Genomic DNA, 25131 nt, shown 5'->3' on the forward strand with positions numbered 1-25131 from the left:
TCGTTCTCTCTTTCACCCGTGAATTTTGAAAACCATAGAGAATGTGATTAAGGGCATATTAGGGAGAATGTTAAAACTCAGGGGCGACTACAATAAATATAATCAAGACACCGATATGGCAGCATCGCGAATCCACTTGCTCCTCATGACGCCTACGTGTGCGGCACCGTATGGTAGGGGTTAACAACTACCTTCAGTTCATCCTTTCTTATTTCTCCTCCATTTTCCTCACTCATCATGGTCATTTTCTTAACATTTCTCACTGCAGCTATCTTTCCCTCCCTATCCTCCTTCACATTTAGCAACTCCCTAAAATATTCTGCCCATCTTCCTCATACTGCCTTCTCTTCCATTATCATCTCTCCATCTGCACCTTTTACCTTTTCTTCTCTACTTGATTTGCCTCCTCTTCCTCTCTTAATTTCTTTCCAAAACATCTTTTTATTACTTTCAAAATTTTCTGTCATACTCTTACCCCATTTCACATCTGCTCTCCTCTTTGCCTCCTTTACCTTGTGCTTCTCTTTTCTTTTCTTTGTACCTCTCATATGACTCCATCCTATTTTGTAACCAATCTGAGAAAGCTCGCTTCTTCTCTTCTACAACCTTCTTTGTTTCCTCATCCCACCATTCACTACCCTTCCTTCTATTTCCTTCTGTCTTTCTTGTTCCACACACCATCTTTGCACACTTTGTGACTTCCTCCTTGAACCATCCCATTCCTCCTCCACACCTAGCTCTACTCTATCCTTCACTCCCTCCCACTCCTTCAGCTTCATCTTGTATTCCTTTTCATTTAAAGAGTTCACTCTAAGCACCTCCCTACCTTTTGTCCCTTTCCTCTTTCTCCATCTATCCTCCACTCTCAACTTACCTTCCAAAAAATGATCTGATATTCCCCCACCCTCTCCCCTTAGCACATATACATCCTTAACTCTTCCTATCATAATCCTATTTACCACTACATAATCCATTAACGCTCTATCTACCACCCTTCCATCCACCACCCTCTCCCATGTGTACTTATGCTTGACTTTCTTCCGAAACACTGTATTTGCTATCATCAACTCTCTTGACACATTTCCACCATCAAGTCTCCACTACGATTCTTTCCTGGAACTCCACATTTCCCAACCACTCCATCAATTGGATCATTTCCTACCCTAGCGTTAAGGTCTCCCAGTACTATTACATTGACATTTCTCTCTAAATCCTCTATGCACTCATTTAAATCTATCCAAAAAGCCTTCTACACTCTTCTCACTGCCAGTCCCATATGCACTTACAAAAACCCACATCTCCTTTCCCAGTTCCACATTATCCTTGAGGAAACCTCCTTCCACTCCACTACATGTTTACCTATCTCTTCACTTACTAATATAGCCACCCCTTCCCTCCCTCACCCTCTCTTCACTCCTGATAACCTCCCACTTACACTCCCAAACTTACACTCACCCTTCCCTTTCAACTTAGTTTCACTCAAAGCCAACACATCCATCTTTCTTCTCACAAACATACTACCTATCTCTTCCCTTTTACTCTCATCTGTACCACATCCACGCACATTAAAAGACCCAAACCTTAGGGTGCTGATCGGAAAACTCCTAGACCCACTTATGCCTTTACTTTTTTTAGGAATGTCCCCTGTGGGGCTAGAAGGAGAAAGATGCCTCTTACGATCCAAGTGAAAATACTTGGTGGCAGTATTCTTTTCTCCCCACCACAGGGAAGGTAGGCGAAAAAGGAAATGAATATTCAGAGAAATTGTACAGGACAGTAACAAGGGGTGTGGGGACAGCATAACGGAGGGACAGTCGTAGTATAAAAGTGTCATAATTTCTCTATGAACAGAGTTTTCCTCTATCACAGACAAAATGATGTGTGACTCTGGTCCATAGGGGCACCCCATATAGACCCTAAAGTATCAGCTGCATCCTACTTTGCCACAATAACATGCAGCCAATACCCAAGGCTTTTCCTCCTTACAAGGGAGGTAACCAAAAGACAAAGATATATAAATCACTACCTCCCATTCCATCCCCACATGCTCCACTTCCCTCACTCTTATCTTGGTTCCTCCTGAATGACAGGTCATCCCTGCATCTCACCCACCCTGGGTCACAAGCAGTGTCGCAAGACGCAACATATCCACAGCAAGGCTACTTCATTAAATCAGCAACCCCCCCATCTCCGTCCTCTCATGCAGAAATGGAGAAGACGGGGAGAAATCCCTTCAGGCTGCACCAATTTATTTTTCACACGTACTCCCTCACCCCCTATCCCCCACCTACTCCCCCTCGTGCATCACAGCATCATCCATACACAATCATTCTCCATTCATCCCTGTTTTCTGTCCTCTCCTGTCCTTCCTAAACAGACATTCCCCTCTTTCCCAATGCCCCTTTTACCCATCTATCCATCTCTACCTTGGTTGCCCCTTCATGTTCACTCCTTTCACATCTGCCTTCCACACCTCTTTTATTTATCTTTCTTCACTCATTCTTTCCATGTGTCCAACCCAGCCCAGTAATCTTACATCAACCCTATCTCCCAACTCCCTTTCCACCCATGCTCTCCTCCTCACCTCATTTCTCACTCTAGCCAACCTAGTAACCCTATCATACTTCTCAGACACCTCATCTCAAACCCATTCAAACTCTTGTCTTCCTCTCTTATGTTCCATGTTTCTGCCCCATACAGTGCTGTCGTCACAATCACTCCTTCACACAATATCCTCTTAGCATCTATTCCCAAATGTCTATTTCTCATTACATTTTTTTTATCCCCAAGGCATTTACTCGCTTCTCTCAATCTGCATTCTACCTCCTCTCCTCCCTTTCCCACCACATTTGCACCCAAGTGCCTAAAACTATGCACTTCCTCCAGTCTCTCCCTTAATACTCATTTCCAATCTGCTGCCACTTTCTCCTTTTGCACATCTCATACTTTTACCCACATTTATCTTCAACTTCCTTCTTTCGCACACCTTCCCAAACTCCAACACTAACTTCCTCGATCCCTCCTCTGATCCTGCTACAAGCGCTGTGTCGTGAGCAAACAACAACTGGCTTATCTCCCACTTTTCTCCATTTTCTTTAATGACCCTCCAATCCCTGACCCACTACCTTTGCATTTACCTCCCACACCACCCCATCCATGTATTAATTGAACAACCAAGGCGACACAACACATCCCTGACAAAGTCCCACCTTTATCTCAAACCACTCTCCATTTCTGATTCTAAAACAAGCTCTACTACTCTTGTAAAAACTCTTAACTGCTCTTAAAAGCTTTCCTCCAACCCCATAATATATATTATACTGTAATTTAGATTTAATAGAGTATGGATACTTTACTGAAAAAACTTATTGCATTTTAATACAATGTCTTATTGCATTTCAATACAGTGCCTTTTTTCTTCTTTTGATCTTTCTTTCTCTCTCTCCCCCCCCTTTTTTTCTCTCTCTCTCTCTCTCTCTCTCTCTCTCTCTCTCTCTCTCTCCATGACAAATTAGTTTGTGGGACCCCAGTTACCTGTGGGCCCTAGGCCAATGACCTATGCCTAGTGAATATGGCCTTGTCTGTTCCCCTTGTCCACTTGAAAAATATGCAGATCAGACAAAAAGAAATCCCCTTAGGCCATATCAATTTCTCATCCATGCACAACCACTCTTCACTCACACCTCTCTCATGCCCTCTCCCTTCCTTGCTCAACAGATATTACTCTTTCATCCAATGGCTCTTTCACCCTATTCATCCTCCACATTTTTGGTCTTTCCCTCAAGTTTCTCAATCCATTTATGTGTTCCACACTCTTTGCTGTATTTAGTTTCCTTGTTGTCTCCTTATGCCTTAACCATCCAAGCATATTTTGATAGTTTGATCACTCCTATAGTTCTCTTTCCACCCTCTGCTTTCCACCCTCCACTGTCCACCTGACCATATTTCTCATCATCCATCATCATAACCCATACCATACTTCATCTCAAACATGTATATTCTATTACTTTCTGCTTCCTTTAAATTCCAAGTCTTCAGTTAGTATTGTGGGCACAACTTTTGTATTCATAATTAAATTCTGGACAGGCACTGGGTTTCTGGGAGTGCAGGAATGATCATACCAAAGAAATGGATAGCTGGGCAAATATACATGTACCTGATGCTAAAGTATTCACAATAGAACCAGGAGATTCTGGAGGGTCTTGAAAAAAATTATGTGAACACTGCATACAATGGAAATGGAATAGTTGAGATGAATAAAGGATTTATTCAGACATAAAAGTAAAGGCAGAAAGAGTTTATTCAGTCAGGACTGAGATCACAAGAACCACTTGAATAATGCAGTAAATAGGGCATATATTTGGTTGAGAACCGGAAACTTTTTAATGTGTGCAAACAAAGCATGCATATGGTAAATCAAGAATAAAGTTGATGAAGTAAAGTTGGGAGATGGAATACTTATGAGAGAACAGCTTCCATTCTGTAAGACTTAACCCATTCAACTCCGATGACAAGATGTCTTGTCATTTGGTCAAATAAAAAAAAATCATAAAACACCAAAATGTTTGATCAAACACCAGAAAAATATGACGTCAATCCTCGCTTCGCTCGCAGCGAAGCGAGGATTGACGTCATATTTTTCTGGTGTTTGATCAAACATTTTGGTGTTTTATGATTTTTTGTTTTATTTGACCAAATGACAAGACATCTTGTCATCGGAGTTGAATGGGTTAACTAGATATGTATATACAGTAGTATTAGGAGTTTTGAATCTTTAATCATTGTGACATACTTGTATATTTTAGACAGGAGGAAGGATGCATTGATAGCTCGGCTGTGTGCACAGTGTGATGACTTGTATGCAGATGCTCTCAAGAACTTACAGCGCGAATCTCTCAAACCTTTGTGGGAGCGTGATTGGATTAGTAAGGTGGCTGGCAAACAAGCAGCGTACCATGCCCTGGCACAGTTTCATCAGAGTAGGGTAAGTCTTGTGGAAGTTACCATTTTATACAATGAAATATCAAATATTCAGAAGTCAGCTATATGGAATGTTCAAGCATTTGGACTAATCAGATCAGGCAAAAAAGTAATGAAAAAATTTAGCTTTCCAGACATGTATAAACTTGGGAATAACCAAGATAATATAGTACAAGCTGGTACAGGCACTCCTCGTTTAACGACGACAATTGGGACCAGCGCGCCGTCGTTAACCGAATTGGTCGTTAAGCGAAAGTGTATACATATACGTACATGTACTGTATGTACAATGTCCAGCAATACGTGTATCTTTATTTTCGTGTATTTTCCCTCTTTTATACAGTACATTAAAGCTTTATTTACGGTGGTTAGGTTCCTAAAATTACCGTATATGACCAAATCCGCATATGCTGACATTCCATATTGAATACCGGGGTATTTTTTTAGTTTCGACCATGGGCGCAATATAGCAATAGAAAATTAATTATTAATTTTGTAAATTAAAATGTATCAACGTAATATGCAATTTTGTGGGCGGAAATGAAAGTAAAAAATACCTTGCTACAAGAAAATATGCTAATGAACGAAGTCGGTAGCATAGGCTCGGGACGCCATCTTGTCGTCTGCCAACGTGTCTCACAACGACGACAACGAGGACGAGCCAGATGACATTTAATTTGCAGGTAATGATTTATTAAACACAGGTTAGGTTAGCTTAGGTTAGACGAATTAATTTATCATCCTTTCATTTCTTCGACATCAGCATCTATCATAACAAACATGGTGTACCATTCGTCCGACAAGACTTCGTTACTTACGAAATCTGTTTTAGCATTTTTTTTTTCATTTCCGCTCACAAAATTGCATATTACGTTGATACATTATAATTTACAAAATTAATAATTAATTTTTTATTGTTATATTACGCCCATGGTCGAAACTAAAAATTTACCACTACCAGTATACACTGTACCCCAGGTAGTTTTTGCAGCTTGCAGGATGGTAATGTAGACCTAAGCTTCAAAACACTTTACCTCACAGCTAATATCCACCGTACAAGTTCATTTATAACATCATACAAATTTGCCTCAGCCAACTTAATTATCTTACACGACGTCGTAACTTCGGGAGATTTACGTTAAACGATGTCATAAAGCCCGTCGTTACTCCGAGTTGTCGTTAACCGAGTAGGTTGTTAAACGAGGATTACCTGTATATTATACAGGATTAAAAAAAAAGGTATAATTGGAGAATATGGGATAGGACCCATAGGGAGTGGGATTATGCCTTTTGACTTAAGGGGGTACGCGACACGTGGAGGTCATTTTCTAAAATATTTAGAGTAAAGAGCTGAAACTTCTCAGGTAAATAGGTATCCATATTGCCTACATTTTAGGTGAAGCAGAATGATGTATGTACACATGTACACATGTACGTATACCAGTAGCGACATTTAAAAGTGCACAGCACCATAATACGTGGACCAATTTGTTTTATATTTTGGCTATGATTAGTCAGTAGGCACACCTAGGGCCGGTCATTGAGTAATTGAACAATTTCCTTTATACTTTTGCAAACAGGCATTTCAATTTTAATGGCTGGCAAAAATCGTGAAAAGTACATTTTTTTTGCTCGTTTCCATTATTACTCCGAACTCTTTCATCCTATTCAAAATATTCGAACGATCGGCCCTAGCAGTTACTAAAAGTAATATTCCCTGTAAGTTTCATCTAAATCTAATGTATATTAGATTTTTTATGATTAAAAAAAAGTAGAAAAATATCGAACGGAGATATGGCAACTTGAAATATGAATATATCTGTAACTTGCTTATAGTTTCACCAATTTGACTGATTTTTTCATGGCTTAATTCTTATTATATAATAAGTAAGTACAGTAAAAATTATCAACATATTTTAATTATAAGTACTTTAAATACTGAAAAACTAAAGTATAAGTACAGGTAAACGTCGACTTACGATGGCATTAGGTTTCGATAGAGCCATCGTAAGACGATCTCATCGTAAGTCGATCCCCAATTTGTGTATCACTGTTCCGTGGTCACTGTACCTAGCCTACCTGTATATTAACCACCAGAGATACTGAATATAGCCTATTAAACATGTACAGTAGTTTATTTAATTATTCTTATCCTTTTTACCATATTCAAACACTATAATATGTATTTTCAGTACGGAACTTAAATCTCGCGGGCAGCAGCCAATGCCAGCCGTACGACGTGACGTATTAATACTCGCATCATAAAATATAGTCACCGCTTATATCGATTGTTCTCTCTTTCACCCGCGAATTTTGAACACCACAGAGAATGGGATTCAAGGCACATTTGAGAGAATGTAAAAACACAGGGGCGACTACAATAAATATAATCAAGACGCCGATATGGCAGCGTCGCGAATCCACTTGCTCCTCATGACGCCTACGTGTGCGGCACCGTATGGAAGGGGTTAAATTATCATATCGTCGTCGTCGTCGTCGTCATCGTAAAGTCGAACAATCGTAAGTCGCGGCCATCGTAAGTCGACGTTTACCTGTATATCACAGTAGTGACGACGCACAGACGACAACATCATATAATTTGCTTTTTTGCACCTTTGGCGGTTTCTTCATATGTATGAAACCTCTCTGCTGGGGGTCTTCAGGGTATCTAAATCATTGGAAAGAGGTTTATTTTCCAGTAGTGGGCGCTTTCTCTTTCTTCATCAGATTCCCCTCGCCAATCTATGTTGGTAGGGCACCCCCTCCAGCATCATATGATGTCCCTTCTTCTTTCTTCTTCCTGTATATCAAGGGAGAGCGACTGGAGGAAGTGAATAGTTTTAGATACTTGGGTGCAAATGTGGCAGGAAAAGGTGGAGTGAAGGTGGAGGTAGAATGTAGATTGAGAGAAGCGAGTAAATGCCTTGGTGGATTAAAAAGTGTAATGAGAAATAGACATTTGGGAATGGATGCTAAGAGGAGACTGTATGAAGGAGTGATTGTGCCAACAGCACTGTATGGAGCAGAAACATGGGAGAGGAAGAGAGGAGGAGTTTGAATGTGTTTGAGATAAGGTGTCTGAGAAGTATGATGGGGGTTACTAGGCTAGATAGAGTGAGAAATGAGGTGGTGAGGAGGAAAACAGGGGTGGAAAGGGAGTTGGGAGATAGGGTTGATGAAAGAGTATTAGGATGGTTTGGCCACATGGAAAGAATGAGTGAAGAAAGACTAGTAAAAGAGGTATGGAAGGCAGATGTGGAGGGAGTGAACATGAAGGGATGTCCTAGGATTAGGTGGATGGATGGGGTGAAGGTGGCTTTGGGGAAGAGGGGAATGTCTGTTGAGGAAGGACGGGAGAGGACAGAAGACAGGTGAATGAAGAGTGGTTGTATGTGGATGATGTTGTGATGCATGATGTGGAATGGGCAGGGGGATGGGGGGTGAGGTAGTATGTGTGAACAAATTTTGACGCAGCCCGAAAGGATTTCTCCCCGTCTTCTCCTTTTATGCATGGGGGGGACGGAGAGGGGGGGTCGCCGATTTAATGAAGCAGCCTTGCTGTGGATGTGCTGTGTCTTGAGACACTGCTTCTGACCCAGGGCAGTGGACAAGATGCAGGGATGACCCATCATCCAGTAGGTGCTAAGATGAGAGGGAGGGTGGAGGGGTGTGGAGTGCATTCAGGGATGGAATGGGTGGGAATAATTTTATACATTTTCCTTTTTGGCTACCTCCCTTGTAAGGGGGAAAAAGCCTTGGTATATGTATGTATGTATGTATAATACCTACTCTATAATGATATAGAAATAAAAATATATTATCAAATTAATAGTGACATCAATGACCATAGATGTTCTGATGCCAAATAATCCCCAATAAATAAATAAAAAATGTCGGGATTAGAAATGGAGAGAGTGAGTGGTTCGAGGTAAAGGTGGGACTTCTTCAGGGATGTGTTATGTCACCCTGGCTGTTTAACTGATACATGGATGGGGTGGTGTGAGAGGTAAATGCAAGGGTAGTGGGTCAGGGATTGGAGATGGTTAAAGAAAATGGAGAAAAGTGGGAGGTGAGCCAGCTGTTGTTTGCGGACAACACTGCGCTTGTAGCAGGATCAGAGGAGGGATTGAGGAAGCTAGTGACAGAGTTTAGGAGAGTGTGTGAAAAAAGAAAGTTGAAGATAATTTGGGTAAAATTAAGGTGATGAGATGTACAAGGGATGAAAGTGGCGGCTGACTGAAAGTGAGCATTAACCCCTTCCATACGGTGCCGCACACGTAGGCGTCATGGACTTAGATCTCGGTGGCAGCAACCAATGCCAGCCGTACGACGTGTCGTAATAATACTCGCATCATAAAATATAGTCACCGCTTATATCGATCGTTCTCTCTTCACCCGTGAATTTTGATAACCATAGAAAATGCGATTACAAAAGAATTAGAAAGAATGTCATTATGGAGGGGCGACTACAATAAATATAATCAAGACGCCGATATGGCAGCCTCGCGAATACACTCGCTCCCCATGACGCCTACGTGTGCGGCCCCGTATGGAAGGGGTTAAGGGAGAGTGACTGGAGGAAGTAGATAATTTTAGATACTTGGGTACAAATGTGGCATGAAAGGGAAGAGTGAAGGTGGAGGTAGAATGTAGATTGAGAGAAGTGAGTAAATGCCTTGGTGGATTAAAAAGTGTAATGAGAAATAGACATTTGGGAATGAATGCTAAGAGGAGATTGTATTTTACCTAGTTGTATTTTGCGGGAAGGGGAGCTATGCTCGTGATGTCCCGCCTTTGTATCTTGCAGTGTCTAGTTTGTTTTTAAACTCATGAATGGTTTTTGCGCATGAGCACTTTATGGAGCAGAAACATGGAACCTAAGAGAGGATTTTGAATGTGTTTGAGATGAGGTGTCTGAGAAGTATGGTGGGGGTTACTAGGCTAGATAGAGTGAGAAATGAGGAGGTGAGGAGGAGAATGGGGGTGGTAAGAAAGTTGGGAGATAGGGATGTTGAAAGAGTATTAGGATGGTTTGGACACATGGAAAGAATGAGTGAAGAAAGTCTAGTAAAAGATGTATGGAAGGCAGATGTGGAGGGAGTGAATATGAGGGGGCAACCTAGGATGAGATGGATGGATGGGGTGAAAGGGGCTTTGGGGAAGAGGGGAATGTCTGTTGAGGAAGGACGGGAGAGGACAGAAGACAGGCATGAATGAAAAATGGTTGTATATGGATGATGTTGTGATGCATGAGGTGGAATGGGTGCGGGGTGAGGTAGTATGTATGAGAAAAATTTGATGCAGCCCGAAGGGATTTCTCCCCGTCTTCTCCTTTTCTTGCTGTGGATGTGCATTGTCTTGAGTGACTGCCTTTGACCCAGGGCAGTGGACAAGATGCAGGGATGACCCATCCAGGAGGTGCCAAGATAAGGGGGAGGGTAGAGGGGAGTGGAGTTTATCTGGAATGGAATGGGTGGGAATGGTTTTTTGGCTACCTCCCTTGTAAGGGGGAAAAAGCCTTTGATATATGTATGTATATTTTTTTGTGCATCCGACCTAGTTATGGACCAAAAGGTCTCCTGTCGGTATGCTCCGCTTTTGTAATCCTTGGTATCTTCTAGATTTAACTTCATATTTTGAGTGAGTGTTTTAAAGTTATGCATTCTGGTTTACAGTTGCTTTGAAGCATTTACATTATGTTGCACTTTTTACTCACATGATCAGGTTTGTAATGCCAATAAAGCTGTTGGAGAAGAAATTGCAAGGCTGAAGTATTGCATAGAATTGTTCAAGACGGCTCAGACAAGATCAGGTGACCTAACCTTGTTTGCTGAAAATGTGGGCCGAGCTCAGCGAGCTTTAGAGGAGGCAACAAAGGATAATGACTTCATTTATCATGAAAGGATCCCAGATGTAAGTTACCAAATATATTTTGTTAATATTTGAAACTTAAATACTATGTTTTCTGCGTTTTTCTATCTCAGACAAAGTGTACTTTATATATGTAACCTTTTCCTTTTCAGGTAAAGAGTTTATCTACTATTGAAAGAGCACCCCTTGCAAAACCAGTACCTGTTCCAGAACATTTCAGTTCCAACTTTGCTGACCTTTTTGAATCCCTTGTGCCAGTAGTTGTTCAACAGGCCTTGGTTCAGTATGATGTAAGAAAGCAGGAACTTGTCAATGGAGAGATTGGAAAGTTACGGGAAAGCACCCAGTTGTTGAACTCGATCCTAGCTTCACTTAATTTGCCAGCAGCCATAGAAGACACAAGTGGAGAGAAATTACCTCAAAGTGTTCGTGATAAGTCTTCCTCAGTCACATCCAATGGAGGCGTTGAAGTGAGTATGATTTTTTCCCCTCTTCCATTGACTTCGGTCTTCTTTTATATCTGTTCCCCATTTCTGGATGAATGTGTTATACACCATTTTTTCTGTACCTCAGCACTTCTCTATCTCATTACTTATCCTGGAGGGATCTTTCTGCATCTTCTCTATATTCACATGAGGGGGGAGAAGTGAGAGTCTCCATGTAAATGAAATGGCTAGCCCTTCTGTGGATGTGCTGTGTCTCTTTGCATTGCTTCTGACCTGGGCAGTGGGCAGGAAACAGAGATGAACCTTTATCCACAAGGAGCTGAGATAGAAGAGAAATGGGTGATGGATGGGAGTGGGATGGCTTGGGGTGGGTGCATGCCTTTGACATGGTTACCTCCTTTATAAGGAGAAATAAGCCTATTGGTATATAGATAGACTTACTGCCTGCCTTCATATTCATTAATGTATTGATGTGGTGGGCTTCAATCTAATATATAGTGGCTCTTAGTGGCTGCCAGATGCCTTGGATGTCTCAGCACTTGGCCCAAACCAGAAGTGGTGGACTTGGCCAAAGCTAATCACTTTCTGGTGGAAGCTTGTTACTTCACCTTGTGACTTTATAAATTCCAAATAGATGAGTTTTTACTGTTGTATTACATGAAGGTAGAGGGCAGGAGATATGTGTGAGTGGAGAATGGTTGTGAATGGATGATAAACTCTCCGGGCCCTGGGGGATTTCTCCTTGTTTTCTCTATTTATTAGTGAGGGGACAAGGAGGAAGGATTGCCATGTTAATGAACCAGTGAGGGTAAACATTTGCAGCTTATGGCCCTTCATCCACAAAAAACTGGAGAAAAAAAAAGGTGCATGTGCCATGGCTTATCCCTTGCAAGAGTGAAGAAATATTTTTGGATTTTTGGAGGTGCCCCACCAGACACTACTAAATAAAGTCAAAGTCCAGCATAGGAGGGAAAGTGTTTGAATGGATCAGTGATAGGAAATAGTGGGTCACCATAAACAATGTAAAATCCAAATAGGTGTTACTTGTGCAGTTTCCCAGGGCTCAGTTTTGGGTCCCTTATTGTTCATTATGTGTAGAAATTACTTGTATAATATGATTAATAGTGATGTTAGTAAGTTTGTGGATAACATTAAAATAGGATGTCTAATTAGGTCAGGAAAAATGCTGAGGTTCTGCAGGAAGATCTTATCAAATTTTTTACATAGTGAAATGGCAAATGGACTTCAATATCTCTAAGTGCAGCATGTTAAATGTAGGTTTACACAACCCAGAAAGTAGGTATACCATAGATAACACCTTTATAGAGAAAACTGAGTGGGAGAGGGACTTGGGAGTTCAAGTGAATCCTGACCTTAAAACCAGGAAACCGCACATTAGTGACAGCAATAGAGCTAACAGAGCATTAGGTTTCATTGTTCAGATGGTTACAGTTAAAAGTGCAAAGGTAGTTATCAAAATATCAGGCATTAGAACTCATCTTTGACTATGCATTACAGTTTTGGTCTCTGTCCTAGAATGTATATCAATTCACTAGAATCAGTACAGAAGAGAATGAACTCAATGATACATGGGCTCACATATTTACCTTACGAGGACAGGCTTAGGCACCTTAAATACTCTGGAAAGACACAGTTTGGGGTGATCTAAGAGAAGTGTTCAAGTAGATCAAGGGCTTTGACAAGGGTGATGCTGACAACAGGGGAGGACTCGTAGTAATGGATTTAAATTGAACAAATTTAGATTTAAGAAGGGAATAGGCAAGAATTGGATAACTATGTAGGGAGCTCTGAAACTATTAGCTGTTTTAAGAAAAGATTAGACAATTTTATAGATGGGGATGATAGGTGGTAATGGATCTGGAACTGCCTAGTATAGGCCCAGTGGTCTCTTGCAGTCTCCTTATGTTCTTATAGATAGATTACATGAACTAAATGTTTTGGTTCACTTTAACTGCTCTTTGTCTTGAGTAATCATGGACAGGTTTCAGTGTAGCCTATGTTTAAGTGTATGTGTGTGTGTATTTACCTAGTTGTATTTTGTGGGAGAAGAGCTATGTTTATAGGGACCCTCAGTTGTATCTTTCCACATCCAGTTCTTTCTTAAAGTCGTGTATAGTTTTAGCACTCACTGTTTTCTTTTTCAATTTATTCCATGTATCTATCACTCTATGTGGAAAGCTATTCTTTTTCAAATCTCTTCTGTAACTGTCCTTCTTAAGTTTCTTCTTGTGTCCCCTTGTATTTCTTCTGTCGCATTTAAGTAGATCATCCCTGTCAAGGATTTCCATCCCTTTCATAATTCTATATATGGATATCAGATCTCCTCTTTCTCTTCTTTGCTCCAGAGTTGATAAGTTTAGTTTGTCCAATCTTTGTTCATATGTCAACATGTTGAGTGTTGATGCCATCTTTGTGCTTTTTAAAGTCTTTCTATTTTTTTTTTTTTTTTTTTTTTTTTTTTTTTTTTTTTTTTAAATTTTATTTATTTTTTTTTTTTTTTTTTTTTTTTTTGTGTGTGTGTGTGTGTATTTACCTAGTTGTATTTTACGGGAAGGGGAGCTATGCTCGTGGGGTCCCGTCTTCATATCTCATTTTATCTAAATTGTTTTTAGATTCATGTATTGTTTTTGCACACACCACTTTCTCATCTAACTTGTTCCATATGTCTATTACTCTGTGAGGAAAGCTGTTCTTTTTCAGATCTCTTCTATAGCTATCTTTCTCTTGATTTTCTTTCTGTGTCCTCTTGTATTTCTATCATCCCATTTTATTAGATCCTCTATCAATAGTTTCTATGCCTTTCATGATTCTGTAAATAGCTATCAAATCTCCTCTTTCTCTTCTTTGCTCTAATGTCTGTAGCTCAAGTTTTGCTAGTCTCTCTTCATATGATAGTTTTGAGAGTGTTGGTACCAATTTTGTAATTGCTCTTTGTATTCTTTCAAGTTTTATTATACATTTTTTTGTACTTGGTGACCACATCGTTGCTGCATATTCCAATCTTGGTCTATTCAAAGTGATTAGTATTTTTTTCACCATTTCTTCATCCAGGTATGTAAATGCCACTGATTGTTCTTATTAAATTATAAGTTTCTCCAAAAATCTTATATGTTTCTCAGGTGACATATTATTCATAATAATGACTCCCAGGTCCTTCTCATTTTCTACTTTTTTCTTATCCCCTCTCCCAATTTATATGATCCTATTATTATTATTATTATTATTATTATTATTATTTTTTTTTTTGCTTTTTCCAAATTCCATTATACTACACTTCTTAATATTGAACTCCATCTCCCACTTCCTACTCCATTCCCATACTTTATTGAGTTCACTCTGTAGTGACTCACAATCTTCTTCCATGTTCACTTTTTTTTTAACAGTTTTGCATCATCTGCAAAGAAGCTCATATAACTTTCAATTTCTTCATCCATATCTTTAATATATATAGCAAACATTATTGGGACCAGAACTGTTCCTTGTGGAACACCACTTATCACTTCATCCCAATTAGAGTGTTTGTCTCTTATCACTACTCTCATTTTTCTTTCATGCAAAAAGTCTTCCATCCATTTAAGTAGTTTGCCCTGTATTCCTCCTTCAGTTTCTAATTTCTTAAGCAACTTATGTGGTACTTTGTCAAAAGCTTTTTTTAGGTCTAGAAATGCACAATCAGCCCATCCATCTCTTGTATTACCGTATTTTTCGGACTATAGCCCGCACCGTTATATGACCCGCACCCCCTTACACCTTAGTGAAAATCCACACAAGACCCGCACCGCTGTATGACCCGCAGTCATATGGCGTGCGCGGCAGTGTAGATCCGACGATGTATACTACCCATGCATGGGTGGCCACAGGCACAGCTCACGGCGATTGTTGTTACGGCCGGCCGTTGACGTGGTGATCAAAGTAATTTCAAAGCTGAGGCTTTTTCTAAATTTTCTGTTTCATCAATGCTTATGTGATTTATAAAAAAAAAAAAAAGATATATGTTTTCCGATATTAGCAGGTTTCTTGGTGATATCTTGCTTTTCAGGATTCATCACAATTTGGTTTCTGAAGCTGCCACTAGATGTAGTGGTAGCTTCGATGAAAGAGGGGCGATCTCGAAAGTGTGCAACTGATCTTACGATGCCTTTGGGATGGGTCGAAGACGCGGCATTGCGATTCATGATCAGTCCTATTCATTTCTGATTGTGATGAAGATGAAGAATAACCAACAAATTACATTTCAATATATTTTATTGCACTTATATATTACAAAGAACCTTAATAAATTTGTGTAAATAATGCCATAAAACCCTGTTTGGTTGTTTACCGGTAATTAATCAATTGGTTTATAAATGCCATACAAACACTGGTAATTAATTTTTAAACCAAACAATTTTCAATGGTTAGTTTTCAATAGAATAGAACAATAATAGAGCACATTACTGAACTGTTATGAACAGAGTCAATGGAGCACATCGTTATTAGAATAAAACACAGTCAGTGATCACAGACGACAGTCAATGTTTATGAAGGCGTATCATCGCTCACGAAGCCATCGAATTCCTCGTCCTCTGTATCGTCATGGAAGAGGTTGTGGTATAAATCGGCCAATTCTGATGCAGTGACCTCATCCGTTTCCATTTCGATTTCGGATTCGTCCGATTCCTTTTCCGAGTCGTAGCATGCATCGAACATTGCAGGATGGCACATTTCTGATTTACGGAAACCGTTCTGAATAGTCGATTCTTTAATTTTCTTCCATGCTTGAACGACCCACATGTAATGCACAAATTTAGCATTAAATTAAGGAATCAGGTACAGTTTGTAATTTGTAATTGCGAAAATGGCCGCCACTTGTTTTTGTTTGATCGTGACACACGATGTTGGTGTTGGTACCGGTCACTTGTATTGTGTTCATGCTGTTTAGTTAAGCCTGTTTTATTTGTGATAATGTCTTTACTAATAACAAGAGCATGTAAAGCGGGTAAGACAAATCCTACCTTCTCTTTGTCGTTTGTCTCGATAGTACGCGCTGTATTATGACTTTAATCAACTTTCATACGACGAATCCGGTCGGTCCCCCCGCAAATCCCAGATCCGAGAGGGCACCCAGCTAAACTAATCGTTCATTTTATTTTATTTTTTTTTATTGACTGCGTAAGAGGGCAATTTCTAACCAGAATCCACAGATGACCCGCACCTTTATATCACCCGCACCCCCGAATTTTGGCCCCTTTCTGAGGCAAAAAGCCGCGGGTCATACACCGAAAAATACGGTATATCTATTAGCCTTGAATAGAAACATATTAAATTGGTGACGCATGAACGTCCTTGTTTAAATCCAAATTGCCTTGGATTTAGCACATTGTTTTTTTCTAAATACTTTACCCATCTATTTTTTATCATTCTTTCACAAATATTTGCTATTGTACTTGTTAGAGAGACTGGTCTATAGTTGGTAGGGTCTTCTTTATTTCCCCCTTTATATATAGGTACTATATTTGCTTTTTTCCAATATTTTTGAACTTTTCCTTCTTTCAATGAACTGTTTATTATGCTATTTATTTTGTCTGCCAGTTCATTCCTGCATTCTTTCAAAATCCAGTTTGCTATTTCATCTGGTCCATGCGATTTTCTGACATCAAGATTACTCAAGTGTTTCATTATTTCATTCTTTGTTACTTCTATTTCTTTCATAGGAGGGACTTTCTCTTCCCATTTGATCTCTCCATGTTGTATGTTCTCCCTTGTAAACACCAATTTAAAATGCTTGTTCATAATTTCTGTCATTTCTATTTCCTCTGTGTATTCAACTCCTTGTCGTAGTTTCTCTAAATCTTGTTTGTTTTTCAGTTTGTTGTTTACAAATCTAAAATAGTTTTGGTTGGTCTTTACATTTTTCTATGACATCTTTTTCGTATTTTCTTTTTTCTTCTCGGTACACTTGTACATATTCATTTCTATAACTAGTATATATTTTCCATTTTTCAAGTCTTTTGTCTTTTTTCCATTTTGTCCAAGCTTTGTCTCTTTTCTTTTAACTCCCTACAACTTTTGTTGTACCAGCACTTTACATATTCTTTTTCTTGATTTTGTCTTGGGACATACTTTTCCACTCCTATATAAATTTTTGTCAAAATATTCCATTTCTCTTCCATTGTTGTTCCTCTTTCTATATTCTTTCCCAGTTTTCTTTTTAAAAGACAAATTGTGGCCACAGGAAAGCAAAATGTCCGGGAATGACCTGGCAAAATTCGGGAATATGACTTGTGTCGTTAAGGTGGGTCTTAAAACTAACAAATGTTGACTGCTGCTTTACTGGCAACTTGTTGTAAAGGCAAGGAGCACTGTAAGCAAAAGATCTCTCTGCAAAAGCTCTCTCATTTACTGCCCTTGGTTCATAAAATTTATAAGTGTCTTCACTGCTCCGCAGACACATCTGTGTTTCAGTCTCAGGTTTGGATATCATATCAACAATATACTTAGGTTGCTTGAACATTCTGGCCTCATAAACTAACAAGCAGACTTTAAACTATGCGAGTTGTTACAGGGAGCCAGTGCAACTTGACCAGGTAATGTGTGGTTGGAGTTATTGGAGGAAGTGGAAATATCAATGGTCTAAATTTTCTTCAGTAAGTAGTTGGGCAGTCCCAAAAATAAAGAATTGCAATTGTCAACATAAGACATAATAAGAGAATGCACAAGTCCAGTGAGAATATCTTTATATTTAGATATTTCCTCACAATGTGAAGATTCCTAATATGGTAATCACAAGTTTTAACTAGATTATTTATGTGATATTTAGAATTCAGGCTGGAATCAAATGTTATCCCCAGGTTTTTTTCTGATGGACTGGGATACAATCTAAGGTCAAGATCCAGGACACCAAACTCGGTCTCAATGTTACCTCTCATACCACCTATGACAAGAAGAATGTATGTCTTGCTCTCAGCTTGACATGCAGAAGGGCTACTATTTTTTCCTTAATGTCAGCTACATCGTTGATCTCGATGTATATCTGTGTGTCATCTGCATAGAAGTGCACACTATGAGCATCTAACAGGTCTGCCAAACTGCTGGTGTATAAAATGAAAAGTAATGGACTGAAGATAGGCCCCTGGGTACACTGAATTGCAAGGATTTTGGTTCTGATAAGAGACTACCCAATGACAACACACTGAAAGACCTATTAGAATGACTGCATAAGCAAATATGCTTCACCTCAATTTCCAGAGTGGAGGTTACTAAGTAGATCATGATCTATCGTGTCAAAGGCAGTAGATAAATCTAATAAAACCAATAAAGATGTTCTGCCAGAGTATGTGGCTGCAACAAGGTCATTATGGATCCTATATGAGACAGTTTCTGTAGAGTGCATTCTCTATATGCAGATTGGTATTTAATTAAAAAAAATTTGACAGGAAAATAAGGTTTGGAATTTGGCTAAAAAAAAAAAATTGTCCTCATTATCAAGGCCAGCTCTTTTTAAGCTGTGAATGTAGGAGAGTCAGTTTTTAAGATTACACAAAAATACAATTGGCAAAATATTAATTCAGACTCAAATGGAACTGGATGCATATGCCCCTGCAATTTTTGAAATATGGATAGGATCTGATCGACAGTAAGTCTTATTTGGCCTCCTAATACATTCTCTAATGCTCTGTTCATAGACATACATATACCAAAGGCTTTTTCTCCTTTACAAGGGAGGTTAAAAAAAATGAAGAAAGGTGAGCCTGCTGTTGTTTGGGGATGACACTGCACTTGTAGCAGGATCAGAGGAGGGATTGAGGAAGTTGGTGACAGAGTTTGGGAGTGTGTGTGAAAGAAGAAAGTTGAAGATAAATGCGGGTAAACGTAGGGTGATGAGATGTACAAGGGGATGAAAGTGGCAGCAGACTGGAAGTGAGCATTAAGGGAGAATGACTGGAGGAAGTGGATAGAGTGAGAAATGAGGAGAATGGGGGTGGTAAGGGAGTTGGGAGAAAGGATGGATGAAAGAGTATTGGGATGGTTTGAACATATGGAAAGAATGAGTTAAGAAAGACAAGTAAAAGAGATATGGAAGGCAGAGGTGGAGGGAGTGAACATGAGAGGGCGACCTAGGATGAGATGGATGGATGGGGTGAAAGGGGCTTTGGGGAAGAAGGGAATGTCTGTTGAAGAAGAACAGGAGAGGACAGAAGACAGGTGAATGGAAAATGGTTGTAAGGGGGAGAAAGCTCTTGGTATATGTATGTACAAGGGAGGTAGCCAAAAAACAAAGACATAAAAACCATTCCCACCTATTTCATCCCTAATACACTCCATTCCCCTCCACCCTCTACCCTCCCTCTTATCTTGGCACCTCCTGGATGATAGGTCATCCCTGCATCTTGTCCACTGCCCTGGGTCAGAAGCAGTGTCACAAGACACAGCACATCCACAGCAAGGCCACTTCATCAAATCAGCAAAAAACCTCCATCCCTTCATGCAGGTAAGGAGAAGACGGGGAGAAATCCCTTCGGGCTGCGTCAAATTTTTCTCATACATACTACCTCACCCCCCATCCATTCCACCTTATGCATCACAACATTGTCCATATACAACCATTTTCCATTCACCCCTGTCTTCTGTCCTCTCCCGTCCTTCCTCAACAGACATTCCCCTCTTCCCCAAAGCCCATTTCACTCCATCCATCTATTTCATCCTAGGTCGCCCCCTCATATTCACTCCCTCCACATCTGCCTTCCATACCTCTTTTACTAGTCTTTCTTCACTCATTATTTCCATGTGTCTAAACCATCCTAATACTCTTTCATCCACCCTATCTCCCAACTCCCTCACCATCCCTGTTCTCCTCCTCACCTCCTCATTTCTCACCCTATCCAGCCTAGTAACTCCCATCATACTTCTCAGACACCTCATCTCGGACACATTCAAACTCTTTCTCTCTTCCTCTCTTATGTTCCATGTTTCTGTCCCATACAGTGCTGTTGGCACAATCACTCCTTCATACAATCTCCTCTTAGCATCCATTCCCAAATGTTTATTTCTCATTACACTTTTTAATCCACCTAGGTATTTACTCACTTCTCTCAATCTACATTCTACCTCCACCCCCACTCCTCCCTTTCATGCCACATTTGCACCAAAGTATCTAACACTATCCACTTCCTCCAGTCGCTCTCCCTTCCACTTCCAGTCTGTTGCCACTTTCACCCCATGTACATCTCATCACCTTACTCTTACCTACATTTATCTTCAACGTTCTTTTTTCACACACTTTCCCAAAGTCTGTCACTAACTTCCTCAATCCCTCCTCTGATCCTGCTACAAGCACAGTGTTGTCCACAAACAACAGCTGGCTCACCTCCCACTTTTCTCCATTTTCTTTAACCATCTCCAATCCCTGACCCACCACCCTTGCATTTACTTCTCACACCACCCCATCCATGTATAAGTGGAACAATCAGGGCGACATAACACATCCCAGACGAAGTCCCACCTTTACCTCGAACCACTCTCTCCATTTCTAATCCTGACACGTGCTCTACTACTCTCATAAAAACTCTTGACAGTTCCCAGAAGCTTTCCTCCTATCCTGTATATCTGCAATACCTCCCACAGTGCCTTCCTATCTACCCTGTCATAAGCCTTTTCCCGATCCATAAAAGCCTAAAAAACATCCTTACCCTTTTCTATAGCTTTCTCACATATGTCTTACCACAAAAATCTGATCTACGTGACCTCTACCTGTTCTAAATCCAAACTGTTCCTCACCAATTACTCCCTCTGTTCCTCTCCTAATCCTCTCAATCAAGATCCTCCCATAAGCTTTCCCAACTACACCTAACAAGGTAATCCCTCTGAAACTACTACACTCACACTTGCCCCCTTTTCCCTTGTAAAGTGGAACTATACAGGCACTCCTCCCCTTTTCCCTTGTAAAGTGGAACTATACAGGCACTCCTCCCCTTTTCCCTTGTAAAGTGGAACTATACAGGCACTCCTCCAGTCCTCCGGCACTCTACCCTCTTTCCAACAAACATTAAATAACCTCACCAGCCAGTCCACCATCACTGTACCTCCTTTTTTTTTTAAGACATTCTGCATGGCATCCATCCAACCCAGGTGCCTTACCTGCTCTCATCATCTTAACAACTGCCTTCACTTCATCCTTCCTTATTTCTTCTCCATTTTCCTCACTCATCATGGTCCTTTTCTTAGTGCTTCCCACTGCAACTATTTTTCCCTCCCTATCTTCCTTCACATTTAGCAACTCCCTAAAATACTCTGCCCATCTTCCCCTTACTGCCTTCTCTTCCATTATCATCTCTCCATCTGCACTTTTTACCTTTTCTTCTACTTGATTCGCCTCCTCTTCCTCTCTTAATTTCTTTCCAAAACATCTTTTTATTACTTTCAAATTTTTCTGTCATGCTCTTACCCCATTTCACATCTGCTCTCCTCTTTGCCTCCTTTACCTTGTGCTTTACTTCTTTTTTCTTTATACCTCTCAGATAACTCCCTTGTTCTATTTTGTAACCAATCTGTGAAAGCTCACTTCTTCTCTTCTACAACCTTCTTTGTTTCCCCATCCCACCATTCACTACCCTTCCTTCTATTTCCTCCCATCCTTTTTGTTCCACACATCATCTTTGCACACTTTGTGACTCCTTCCTTGAATCATCCCCATTCCTCCTCCACTCCTAGCTCTACTCTATCCTTCACTCCCTCCCACTCTCTCAGCTTCTTCTTGTACTCCTTTTCCTTTTCATTTAAAGAGTTCACTCTAAGCACCTCCCTACCTTTTGTTCTTTTCCTCTTTTCCTCTTTCTCCATCTATCCTCCACTCTCAACTTACCTTCCACCAAAAAATTATCTAATATTCCCCCACTCTCTCCCCTAGAACATGTACACCCTGAACTCTTCCTATTATACTCCTATCTACAACTACATAGTCCATTAATGCTCTATCTACCACCCTTCCATCCACCACCCTCTCCCATGTGTACTTATGCTTGACTTTCTTCCAAAACACTGTATTTGCTATCATCAACTCTCTAGACACATCTCCACCATCAACTCTCCACTACGATTCTTTCCTGGAACTCCACATTTCCCAACCACTGTCAATTGGTTAATTTTCTACCCTAGCATTAAGTTCTCCCAATACTACTACCATATTTTTCGGTGTATGACCCGCGGCTTTTTGCCTCAGAAAGGGGCCATAATTCGGGGGTGCGGGTGATATAAAGGTGTGGGTCATCTGTGGATTCTGGTTAGAAATTGCCCTCTTACACAGTCAAAAAAAATTGAACTATTAGTTTAGCTGGGTGCCCTCTCGGATCGGGAATTTGCGGGAGGACCGACCGGGTTCGTCGAATGAAAGTTGATCAATGTCATAATACAGCACACACGATCGAGACAAACGACAAAGAGAAGGTAGGATTTGTCAGTATCTTACCCGCTTTACATGCTCTTTTTATTAATAAAGGCATTATCACAAATAAAACAGGCCTAACTAAACAGCATGAACATACAATACAACACTGACTGGTACCAACACCAACATCGTGTGTCGCGATCAAACAAAAACAAGCGGTCGGCCATATTCGCAATTACAAATTACAAACTGTACCCGACTCCTTAATGCTAAATTTGTGCATTACATCTGCATAATACATTTAGGTCTATCCTTGGAGGAATATTCCTCCAAGGCCTCTATCTAAATACTTCTATCTCTAAATTTTATTCTTTGGCAAAAAATCACTACAGAACTTCGCTATTCTCCTAATAATGTTTTCTTCAGCTGACATAAAAGAAAAGTATTTTCTTAATTTAATGTATTTATATTGGGAGAATGCATTTTTATTTCATTAATCATTTCAGTCCTGGGTTTGACTAAGGATGGACAAATTTTTGTCACCACAAAAATTGACATCATGATCCAATTAAGAGGGTATAGATACCGCAGTTTTAAGCGATTAATCATCATTTTACAACAAGCTTACAACGATGACGCAGAAGAAAACAACATCAAGATGCCACCAGTGAAGAAGAGGCTAAAAAGTTACGATGCCGATTTCAAGTTAAAGGCAGTCCAGTTTGTGAAGGAGCATGGCAATTGTGCCGCCGGCTGAGAGTACGGAATCGATGAATCATTGGTGCGGGCATGGAAAAAGCAGGAGGACAAACTAAAACAGGTGAAAAAGACAAAAAAAGCATTTCGGGGGCACCAAGCAAGATGGCCCAACCTTGAAGATAAAGTTGAATCATGGGTGAATGAACAGAGGGCGGCAGGATGGGGGGTGTCTACAAGAAGCATCTGATTAAAAGCAAAAACCATCGCTAAAGATCTCGGCATTGAAGAATTTCAGGGTGGACCATCTTGGTGTTTTAGGTTCATGCGCAGTAAAGAATTGGCGATCCACACCTGCACTACAGTGGCACAGAAACTTCCCTAAGATTGGCAAGAAAAGCTCGACACTTTTAGGGGTTACACAAGGGACAAGATAAGGCAGCATGAAATCAGTCTCGATCACCTGATCAATATGGACGAAGTTCCTTTAACATTCGACATCCCAATGACGAGAACTATCGAGCATGTTGGCGAGAAAACAGTACCCATCAAGACAACAGGCCATGAGAAATCGAGTTTCACTGTCGTGCTTTCATGAACCGCATCGGGGAAGAAACTCCCACCAATGATGATCTTCAAACTAAAAACTATCCCGAAGGAGAAGTTTCCATCTGGCGTCGTGGTTCGTGCAAATCCAAAGGGGTAGATGGATGAAGGAGTCATGAACGACTGGATTGACTCAGTGTATGTCAAGCGCCCAGGTGGATTCTTCCACACAAAGACCTTGGTACTCGTTTTGGACTCTATGACCGCCCATACAACTGAATCCGTTAAACAACACCTCGAGAAAGTCAACTCAAAGATCACGATAATCCCTGGTGGTCTTACGAAACTTCTTCAGCCACTTGACATTTTGGTCAACAAGCCATTCAAGGACAGACTGTGTGCTGCCTGGGAGAAGTGGATGGTGGAGGGCGAACATTCCTTCACTAAAACTGGTAGACAATGCAGAGCTACTTACGTTCAAATGACAGAATGGGTCGTTCAAGCATGGAAGAAAATTAAAGAATTGACTATTCAGAACGGTTTCCGTAAATCAGAAATGTGCCATCCTGCAATGTTCGATGCATGCTACGACTCGGAAAAAGAATCTGACGAATCGGAAATCGAAATGGAAACGAATGAGGTCACTGCATCAGAATTGGCCGATTTATACCACAACCTCTTCCATGACGATACAGAGGATGAGGAATTCGATGGCTTTGTGAGTGATGATACGTCTTCATAAACATTGTTGACTCTGTCGTCTGTGATCACTGACTGGGCTTTTTTTCTAATAACGATGTGCTCCATTGACTCTGTTCATAACAGTTCAGTAATGTGCTCTATTATTGTTCTATTCTATTGAAAACTAACCATTGGAAATTGTTTGGTTTAATAATTAATTACCAGTCTTTGTATAGCATTTATAAACCAATTGATTGATTAATTACCGGTAAACAACCAAACAGGGTTTTATGGCATTATTTACACAAATTGATTAAGGTTCTTTGTAATATATGTGCAATAAAATATATTGAAATGTAATTTGTTGGTTATTCTTCATCTTCATCACAATCAGAAATAAATAAGACTGGAGGAATGCTGGTATCATGATCATGAATCGCAATGCCGCGTCTCCGACCCATCCCAAAGGCATCGTAAGATCAGTTGCACACTTTCAAGATCACCCCTTTCATCGAAGCTACCACTACA

General features: G+C 40.3%; 1 protein-coding gene across 1 annotated transcript in view; it reads left to right on the plus strand.

Moving 5' to 3' along the window:
* The window catches only part of ALiX (programmed cell death 6-interacting protein-like protein AliX), a 253882-nt gene that overhangs the window by 111593 nt on the left and 117158 nt on the right, over positions 1-25131 (plus strand). Inside the window, exons 5-7 of the mRNA XM_076207864.1 lie at positions 4806-4984; positions 10705-10893; positions 11004-11321. Coding sequence (XP_076063979.1) covers positions 4806-4984; positions 10705-10893; positions 11004-11321 — 686 coding nt within the window. The remainder of the gene's footprint in view (positions 1-4805; positions 4985-10704; positions 10894-11003; positions 11322-25131) is intronic.

The sequence above is a fragment of the Oratosquilla oratoria genome, chromosome 24 (genome assembly GCF_046742065.1).
Source record: "Oratosquilla oratoria isolate Oo_2021 chromosome 24, ASM4674206v1, whole genome shotgun sequence".
Lineage (NCBI taxonomy): Eukaryota > Metazoa > Arthropoda > Malacostraca > Stomatopoda > Squillidae > Oratosquilla > Oratosquilla oratoria.